This window comes from Amphiura filiformis, chromosome 4, assembly GCF_039555335.1.
Source record: "Amphiura filiformis chromosome 4, Afil_fr2py, whole genome shotgun sequence".
NCBI classification, from domain to species: Eukaryota; Metazoa; Echinodermata; class Ophiuroidea; order Amphilepidida; family Amphiuridae; genus Amphiura; species Amphiura filiformis.
This window is the reverse complement of record NC_092631.1, coordinates 6649478-6660141: the sequence shown is the minus strand read 5'-3', so window position 1 is coordinate 6660141 and position 10664 is coordinate 6649478. Positions and strand designations below refer to the sequence as shown.

At 38.6% G+C, this 10664-nt stretch overlaps 1 protein-coding gene across 1 annotated transcript in view; it reads right to left on the bottom strand.

Moving 5' to 3' along the window:
* Positions 1-312: 312 nt before the first annotated feature.
* Positions 313-10664, bottom strand: part of LOC140149658 (inactive polypeptide N-acetylgalactosaminyltransferase-like protein 5) — a 28126-nt gene continuing 17774 nt past the window's right edge. The window contains exons 6-10 of the mRNA XM_072171737.1: positions 3105-3231; positions 2375-2563; positions 1534-1671; positions 569-667; positions 313-360 (exon numbers count right to left, since the gene is read on the bottom strand). Coding sequence (XP_072027838.1) covers positions 313-360; positions 569-667; positions 1534-1671; positions 2375-2563; positions 3105-3231 — 601 coding nt within the window. The remainder of the gene's footprint in view (positions 361-568; positions 668-1533; positions 1672-2374; positions 2564-3104; positions 3232-10664) is intronic.

Below are 10664 nucleotides of genomic sequence, written 5' to 3'. Positions count from 1 at the left end.
GATCATTTATTAATTTTCTTTAACAATACATTATATAATGTTTAATTCCAGACCTAAATAATGCCAGCAGTTATCACACTAATAAACTGTATATAGCCTACACATATATTTTGTAGCAATTTTTAACATGAATTTTTGCTTCTATATCAAATTATTCATCTTTTTCTGCTTTTTGTGGTAATTTTTATTCTATATTTATGTGTAAATTGAGGGCTCTATTTACATATGTTTTAAATTCAAATTAGCCAAATAATATGAGTAATACCTTACATTTCATGATAAAACATTTTTTGAAAATTCACTTGTCATTTGTTAGTCTTTTTGCTGATATTCTAATATCACTATGCAAGTGTCTACCCCCTGTAAAGATGCAAACAAAAAGTTAAATAGCGCCATCATTGTTCAACTTTTCTTTAAAATGACTCAGTTTTACATGCCATCAAACAAGCATGTCCTTTTGATGTGACAAAATTTGTGATGCAGCACATCAAATGGGGGGGGGGGGAGGCTTTGCACATCACCACTAGCCCAAACCCCATGAACCCCCCTAATATGAGGGCATAATTACCTGAGTATTACTAGTAGATTGGCACTTGGCAATGCCCAAAGGTTTGCCTTCATCTGCACTGAGTGTATCTAAACACAGAGAACTCCCTTTGTTGCTACACTGAAACAATAAGTGTAAATTGTATATTTAAAATCAGATTACTATGATTAAACTTAGTTAATGGAACAGTATAAAAATTGTCACTCTCTGGGATCATGGTTGCACCAATTAACGCAAAGGGGGAACAATTAGTGCTGTATTTTTCTGGAATGGGGAGTACGGAATGCATGACAATGCGTACTAAGGCAATCAGGTAATGGAGATAAGTCTTTGTGGCACTGAGTCATTTGTGTTTGAAACCATCATCAGGGGAGCGGCATTCAACAATATTTGTGTATGTATATGACTAAACTATTTTCTAAACAAGCTTGAATCAGTTAAAAAATGTTTTTTGAAAAAATATTTGTTTGAAGAGAATCCGAAAGCGGAACACTCATAGCCTACCATGTTCTTCTTCCCCCCTCCCCCACAACCCCCCCCCTCAATTCACACATTGGGCTATTCCAGTTAATATCCATACACCCTTATGGAAGAAAATAATGATCTTGTTAATCTCCCGCACAGGGAGTGTAGATTTCAAATGGAGTCACCCATTCAGGTAATCCCATTTGAAATTCACACTCCCTATGTGGGAGATTAAGGTCATATCTTCCACTGGGGGTGTATGGATTTCAACTGGAATGGCCCAGTTATTATGGGCAAGCATGTGTACACCAATATCTGAGTGCTCCTCTCAATCCCAGGCAGTGGCGTCACCAGGAATTTTGTGTGGGGGCATTGGGGAAAGTGAATTTCAGGGGGGGGGGGGGAATCAACCAATTTTGCACAAAATTGCAGCAAAAAGTGGAAATTTGTGCGATTTTACGGTTTTTGCCTCAAAAGTGGGGGGAAAACTGGGTGGGGGAAGAAAAAAGTAACCTTCCTACCTGTCCCCATGCAATGAGTCTGTCATGTGATGTAGCAAGTAAACTTGGAAAGACATTGTTGAGATACCAATTGAAATGATGACACTGAAGACGATTGCGTAGTTGAAGCTGAGAAGATATGTTGCCATAAAATGAATTCTGTCGAGAAATGACAATGAAAAATGTATGACATAGGGTTATAAGCATTATCAAATTCAACAATAAAGTGAAACGGTACAAGATTCAACAATGCTAAATTCCGGGGGCACTCCCATATATTGACATACGTCATGTGCCCATGAAAAGACCCCGGTATTTTTGGCAAATCCTACACCCAATGACCCCTTTTTTTTCAGTAGCCTACACTGAATGACCCCCTTTCTTGAACAATTAGTCCTCAAAATTGAAATTTTGGTGCACTTCGCGTGCATTTTGAGCAAAATAAATGAGTTTAGTCTATTTTGTACTGTAAAATTGGGTAAAAAGCTATGGCGCTCCCATACAAAATCACCCCATTTTTAACTTGCCAACACCGAATGACCACCTTTTTTTGAAAATTTCTACAACGATAGACCCCTAGTTTTGTACGCTGGTGGGCACAGGTACGTCACTTTCATATTCGAGTGCCTCCTCCGGGGCTAAATTTGTGATCTCATGATTTGTGTTTTATGTTGATATCAAGAGTGGATCTAGGGGGCCTGCCTGATCATGAGCGGATCCCTTTTGATTTATTAGTCTGGTCTTGTTTTGAGATCACAGAACTTCTTCAGGCATTATTTTTAGAATTTTACATCCCAGGAGCAAACTGCCTGTCCAAAATGACAAGTGGATGATGCCTTTAATACTAGGAGATGCTACTCACTGCTGCTAGTGGTAGTACTGTGTAGAAATGTTTAGCATACTCATCCATCCATGCTTCAGCTATCCTCACACGATTACGTCTCTCTGCTGTCTCATCTAGGTCAACGAGGGCGCTTTTTGGTGGTGCTGTCATAATCTGACCAACTCGTGAACATGGTGCTACTCGGACTGTTCCCCCACACATCCATACCTATGATATACAATAATAAAATTTGTCAGATTTATGTTGCAAAGTTGCAGCCTACAATTATTGAAGTAGTTTAGGTGGAAATCAGTCACATAGCCAGGGAGGAAAAGGGGTAGCGTTCCCCTGTGAGAAGTCCCCCACCCCCGTGGGATGCTGCATGGCCACCCTCTTATTTCAAATTGCTAGGTCTTTTTGGTACTTTTTAGGCCATTTTTGCCCCCCCTTTGTCCTCCTCCCCTGAAAAAGACTCCACCACTGGTGCAAATTACTAGTACATTTTTAAGTATAATTTTGCAAAGGAAATTTGAAGTACACAATAATAAACATGGCAGAAGGCCTGCTTGTCTACTTGTTTTTCTGTCTGCAGGGGCGTAGCCAGGGGGACTGGGGGGAACCCCCAGAGATAAAATCGGGACAGCAAAGAGTAAAGTGTCTATAAAATGACTAAAAACAAAATTGACAAATGGGGACGAAAATTTGGCTTTGCCCCTCATACTAAAATCCTGGCAACACTACACTCTGTCTGTCTATGTCAGCATCTTACCTTCATTGACATCTCCATAGCAGCACTTTGTGATGCCTTTAGATCCTCCATACCAACATCCAATCCTCCTAGGTTGCTAAGGTACTGTCTACTAATAGCAAACACACTACTACTGACTGCTGGAGATCTGGAATACAAAGGATGTAAGAGCTGGTATATACTATAATTGCAAATTAACTTTCTATTGTAAGTTGTGATTTTATGGCTATTTTACTAGTGTGTGAAAACAAACAGACAAAACTATGGACCAATGAGATTGCTGGCTAAAGATGCTTACTGGAGTGTAGATGAATGTGTGGAAACAATCAGACAAAACTATGGACCAATGAGATTGCTGGCTATAGATGCTTACTGGAGTGTAGATGAATGTGTGGAAACAATCAGACAAGACTATGGACCAATGGGATTGCTGGCTATAGATGCTTACTGGAGTGTAGATGAATGTGTGGAAACAATCAGACAAAACTATGGACCAATGAGATTGCTGGCTATATATGCTTACTGGAGCGTAGATGAATGTGTGGAAACAATCAGACAAAACTATGGACCAATGAGATTGCTGGCTATAGATGCTTACTGGAGTGTAGATGAATGTGTGGAAACAAACAGACAAGACTATGGACCAATGGGATTGCTGGCTATATCAGTTCGGGGGCACTGCTAATTCAAAGACGTCTCTGATATCAAAGACTCTTCAGTGCCGAGTCACCTGACAGTATCATAATTCAAAGACGTCTCATAAATCACATACTCCCTAGTCTCAAAACCCAGCCGCAAACGATATTGTGAACGTGAACTGTCGCAACGGGAATAATTTTGCGAGTAGGCCTAATCAGCATGATCACAGGGTTGTAGCTAGCTAATTTTACTATCCAATTTATGAATTAAATCGCGGGCTCGGGATACACTCTTTCTAGTGAACGTGAGGAATCGGAGAATGCTAAAAAAATGTTGCTCTTTTTCATAATTGAGCTTAAATGCTGCAGAATAACTTTGCTCCTCGACGACATTTTGCAGACTTTCAATTCTCCGACACATCAAAACTGTTTATTGGTTATTTTCGGAGCATATTTTTTTACAGATTTCAAACTGAGCCGCGAATTTTAGTTTTAGGCTTAGGGGAAACTGGGTAATTGTGGCCCCCTTTTGCATTTTTACCATGTAATTCTTTAAGTATGAACTGGAGAAGTAAAATTTCTGCATGAGTGGATAGAGGCAATGGGTAGGCCTATATATACCTATAAGATGTGATGAATATAATTGGAAAATATATTACAATTTGCATAATAATTAACATGTTTTAGGGGCCACAATTACCCCAAGCGGGGTAATTGTGGCCCCTGAACAAAATAAAGAATTTAAAGAGTATTGTGAATCCAGTTCTTCCTGATAACTATTAATAACATGTTTTACAGTCATTGCGATAATTCTAGGCCATTTGGACTGGTTTATTGACCAGAAAAAGGCATTTTAAAGCATTTTGTAAAATACTTGTTATTATGCTAATTTTGCATGCGAAACTGCGGCGGATCTGACTGTTCATTATACTTCCTTGTTTTGACTTGAAAACATACTAAATATGTCTTTTTTGTTTCAATAATGACTCCAAATGGCTAATTTGATATAACAGATTAATGACCAAAATAACTTTTTAGGGGGTCAGATGCAAGTAATTTGCTTAAGACAGGGGCCATTTTATCCCAAGCCGGGTATTACATAATATGCAAATTTAGCTCATTAAATAAACAATTTTTTTATAAAATTGTTATATCAATGGGAACTGTTATGATTACCTTTCATGTCAAACACATACAAAATAGTCAGTGATACAACCAATAAGTACCACCCCTATGAATAAAAAGTGGACTTTCACCAAACAGTAACATAAAGACCACTCTTTCATACAATACAAAGTTAAGTCACCTAGACCAATGCTTAGTATAAAGACACCCTGATAAAGACAAAGGGGCCACAATTACCCCGGGGCCACAATTACCCCAGTCTCCGCCTATATTTAACACTCGTGCTCAATAATTCCTTCAATTCAGCCTAAGTTTAGGCTTTTCTGTTTTGCTTGAGTGGGATGTGCTATAATAGGCCTATAGTCATTATATCTATGAAAGATAGGCCTATAATTCCTAACAAATTTCCTGCGGACCTGACTTCTGCATGGGTATGAACCTGCTCAATTAGGCCTATATGGATAAATGCAAGTTAGCCTTTTCTTTTTTGACGGAGAAGGGTGCCTGAGGGGGATGTGCTCCCTCAGAACTTATTATTCGTATTATTTTGGGCATAACAGATTTCAACGGACCCGACTTGTGAGGGGAATATTATCATCAAACTAAAAGCCAATTGGTGCATCATTTTGCATTAGGCCCCTATTATTAACTTATTTTTCCAACCATCATGATTAAGCATAGCCTAGGCCATATAACCATGTCATTATAATGCATAATATGTATTTTAGAATGGATTTCCAGTGGATGCGACTTCCCGTCACAAATTTCAAGCATGAACATAATTATGATGCGCAATGACTCAGAACGTAGGCCTACTCTTCCTCGTTTCTTCTTGTTTTCTTCCTTGTTTTCTTTCCACTTTTCCCCCGTTTGCCTATCCCCGGATATTGAAATGAGCCTGGTGGCTGTGGCAAAACAAATTTTCAACCCAGTTTTGCTAATATTTTGTCCTGATTTTTGTAACATTTTCGTTCCGGTATTATTGGCAGTTATTTTATATATGTTTTCAGTTGTCGGGTTATTTCTTTCAATTTTTGGGAAATCAGACCCGAAAAAGTAGACCTTTTCTTTTCCTCCCTTTTCCGCCCTTCAATTTTTGTAGGAGGCACTATACTGCCCCACTGGATATGCTCAGGCCCGTACGCAGAGTTGGGCCGTGCGGTGAGGCAAAAGTCCTCAAACAAATCCTAATTTACGACCGTAGTGAGCAAAAAAATATGTTTTTTATGCTTTTTTAGTCAAAAAAGGTCCAAAGTTTGTGAAGAAAGTCCACTTTTTACAAAATCGCCCCCTGGAAAAACACAAACACTTTTTCAAAATCAGCACCCAAGCAAGAAAAAGCGGGCCTGGCTATGCCACTGCTCTATCACTCCCCTCCTCTCCCTCCCTCTCCTTCTCTCTTTCTCTCTCTGTCTCCCTCATTTTTTAAGACCGGGGCTGCAGGCCCCAAAGCCCCACTCCTGGGCAGTGGGCACGCGCCTGGTTTACCGTAATTTGTTGATCTATTTTGAGCCACCTAATCATAACATAACCCTACCCCTATCAATAAAATACATCCCATGCACGTGTGCAAGAGTCAGGCCACGAGGTTAGGCCTGAACGTTTCCGTAGGGGCCTACCATTTTTCAAGTCATTTTTGAATATATTTTTGAAAAGTTGCCGCCACAATGCGTGCCAAAAATCGCTCCCCTCCCCCCTCGTTGACTGGCCAAAATTCATTGTTCCTCCTTTTTTTTTGCCTTGCCAAAATATTCACTCCCCCCAGGACTTGGAATTTTTTGTTACTTCAAAACGTTGGATATGGCTCGATTTTGCCAATCCAAGTGTTTTCTGGGACCATTTGTCAGAATTTGCACAGATAGATATGATGTTTGCACAGGCAGATATTTGCTAAACATAGGAAAGCATATTCCGATACAGTCACCTTCTTTCCGATATGCTGCATCTAGCCCCAAACTGTAAAAAAAAGCACGACGTATGTGATATCACAGACCCCGTATGTGAAATCACTGACCCGTCTTTGATATCAGAGACGTCTTTGAATTAGCAGTGCCCCCGAACTGATATATGCTTACTGGAGTGTAGATGAATGTGTGGAAACAAACAGACAAACTATGGACCAATGGGATTGCTGCCTATAGATGCTTACTGGAGTGTAGATGAATGTGTGGAAACAAACAGACAAACTATGGACCAATGGGATTGCTGGCTATAGATGCTTACTGGAGTGTAGATGAATGTGTGGAAACAAACAGACAAACTATGGACCAATGGGATTGCTGGCTATAGATGCTTACTGGAGTGTAGATGAATGTGTGGAAACAAACAGACAAACTATGGACCAATGGGATTGCTGGCTATATCGCTCATTCTACAAAATCCGGTGCCAATCCACTAAAAAAATTTAAAAAATAAAAGTTGTTCAAAAAGACCTGCTTTTTGTGTTTTTTAAGAGTAAATGTATCACTACTTTCAGATGTAAAAAATTGCCAACACCACTTGCATATTTTTCTTTCAGGAAGTCATGATGTTTTTAACACTAAAACTCAATGTAATGTGAGCTACGTTACCGACTACAAAATGGGCTGGTTTTACTCAATCCAAGGTCATAAAAAGCAAACTAAAGATCACTTGAGTGAAATGTAAAACAGATTTCACCATTTCATAGAAGTTTTGAAGATGCGTAAATGAGTGTGTAACGTAGCTCACAGTAACGTAGTTCACTGGATTTTAATGTTTTTAATGTGATTTGCGAACGTTAGAACATTATGTCGGTTAATTCTAATATAAATGGGGTTCGACCACTGGTAGCTTTCACATATTATTAGGAAGTACATGTAATACAAGTGCATACTATAGAATCCTGGTAACGTAGCTCACCAATCTTAACATGGTCGGTCGAAATTTCAATGTTTACAACACTTCTATGCCAAAAATGCTACAGCATCACGATTTTTACTGTGATTTTTAAAACCTAGGAGTGTTTCCTTTCAAAAACCGCAAATTACATTGATACCTCTGTTTTACTTCTTTCCAATAACTTGTGTTAAAAAAGGGTAACGTAGCTCACAGCGTTTTGGTGGAAAGTGCAATTTATTTTAGAATTACACAAAGACGCGTTTTAATCACTAAAAAATAATGTTGATAAACAATATGATGGTGCGTTATCTAATTAAAAAACAACAAATATGTAAAGAAATCGCATTTATTCAAAGAAAATATTCAGGGTTAGATGTGATACTTGAGCAGTGGAAACGCATTTTTAGCGATTTTTGAGCCTTTGCAAGGGTTAATCAGGCTGAAGAAAGCATTTAAAGTATGGAAAATTATATATGTCCGTGTAGATCTTGTTGAGTTCTACCAGAAAAACAACATATTTGATGCCCTAAATGCTCGACAAAGTGTTTGTGGACCAAAGAATGGAAAAAAAGGCTATTGGCACGGATTTTGTAGAATGAGCGTTATATGCTTACTGGAGTGAAGATGAGTGTGTGGAACAAACAGACAAAACTATAGACCAATGTGATTGCTGGCTATAGATGCTTACTAGAGTGATGATGAATATGTGGAAACAAACAGACAAACTATGTACCAATGGGATTGACCTTTTCGGTAAATCCCATAAGCCTTTGCGAGTACACCTAAGAACTCGTCATTTGACGTCACGCCAACAATCTGCGCCAATGCGCACATCGTTTATCAAACATCGTCACTGCGCATTTCAAGTTGGCGTGACGTCAAATGACGAGTTCTCAGATGTACTCGCAAAGGCTTATGGGGTTTACCGAAAAGGTCTATTCAGTATCGAAGTTACGTAATGTTACTATGTCAACGGGATCACGCGCTTGAGTTATGAACCACGATCGAAACAATCACCACACAAAGTATATGGCACTTGAAGGCATATCAAAATAGCGTGATCCGGTAACCAAGAGAATTACGTAACCACTTCGATGCTGAATTGCTGGCTATATATGCTTACTGGAGTGTAGATGAATGTGTGGAAACAAACAGACAAAACTATGGACAAATGGGATTGCTGGCTATTATAGATGCTTACTGGAGTGTAGATGAATGTGCGGAAACAATCAGACAAGACTATGGACCAATGGGATTGCTGGCTATAGATGCTTACTGGAGCATAGATGAATGTGTGGAAACAATCAGACAAAACTATGGACCAATGGGATTGCTGGCTATAGATGCTTACTGGAGTGTAGATGAATGTGTGGAAACAAACAGACAAAACTATGGACATAGATGCTTACTGGAGTGTAGATGAATGTGTGGAAACAAACAGACAAACTATAGACCAATGGGATTGCTGGCTAAAGATGCTTACTGGAGTGTAGATGAAATGTGTGTGAAACAAACAGACAAAACTATGGACCAATGGGATTGCTGGCTAAAGATGCTTACTGGAGTGTAGATGAATGTGTGGAAACAAACAGACAAAACTATGGACCAATGAGATTGCTGGCTATAGATGCTTACTGGAGTGTAGATGAGTCTGTGAAAACAAACAGACAAAACTATGGACCAATGGGATTGCTGGCTATAGATGCTTACTGGAGTGAAGACAGGTGTGTGAAAACAAACAGAATAAACTATGGACCAATGAGATTCCTAGCCATAGATGCCTACAGCAAAATGTGACTCTATTGACAATTCTGGGGTACCCTCTTGGCCTCTGGGATTCAAAAATGTTTGAAACAATTTTGTCAAAATTGCCTAAAATTTCATCAACAATTCTCCACTCTTCTTCCTTCTTCCTATATAAGTCCATACCTCAAATTGAGTATTGTCGCACACGCCTACTGCATTGTTGGAATTGAATGGACCACAGTGCAATTTTCAAAACGGCATCTTTCCAAATGCAATGATGAACGAACAGTTGTGTCAAACAAAATGTGCTGCCAACAATGCTTTTAATTTCTTGAATTTTGTAACAAACTTTTCATTTATTTTAAATAATCTTAGGGGAAACTTAGAATTTTTGGACCCTTATCTATAATCAAACAATATTATCAAATCACACACTGAAGTTTAAATATCACATGTTATGTAATTGTCTTCAAAACTATAATGGAAGACAGAGATAAAAAGACTAGTTTGCGTCATCTGTCAATCAAACTCCAGCACGGTTTGTTTACAAGGGTCATGATGATATGAGTTGCTGAACGCGGCTTCAAACATACAGGGTGTATCAAAATGATTGGTACCCATCAATTTTTATGTTTATTGAAAAGCCTGTGCTTCTTCCAAATACAATTTTGGATACATTTGAGATGTCCAGAATGTATAGTTTATGACTTGTGTTTGCAATTAATTTACAAATTATTTGGATCTTAAGTTGAATTTTGATGTGTCAGGCTCATCCATTATCAATGAAAACTGATGGGTACCAATCATTTTGATACAGCTTGTACAAACCATCAAATCTGCCTTTTTTTTTCGCCATTTTCTGCTATTCATTTTCTTTGATCGGCACCAGATAAATCGACCTTCCTTTTATTCGCGCTATTAACCAATCAAGGATCGTAAGCAATTTGAAAGACGTTACGTTCATGTACAAAACATTAACGTTCTTATCTTGTAAACATTGTATACCCATAGCTACTTTTATGAAGAATGAATGTTCTGTAATTGTTTTTAATCCTTCATCTCTATTAGATTTTCAGTGTATTAGCAAGTAGAAGCAATATCATCACTACAATATGCCCCAAAAACAGAACTCCCCCACCCCACATAATCGCAAATTGACACAACAGCTTCATTCCAATTCAATTTATTTCATCCAAAAAGGTCCTGTGATACA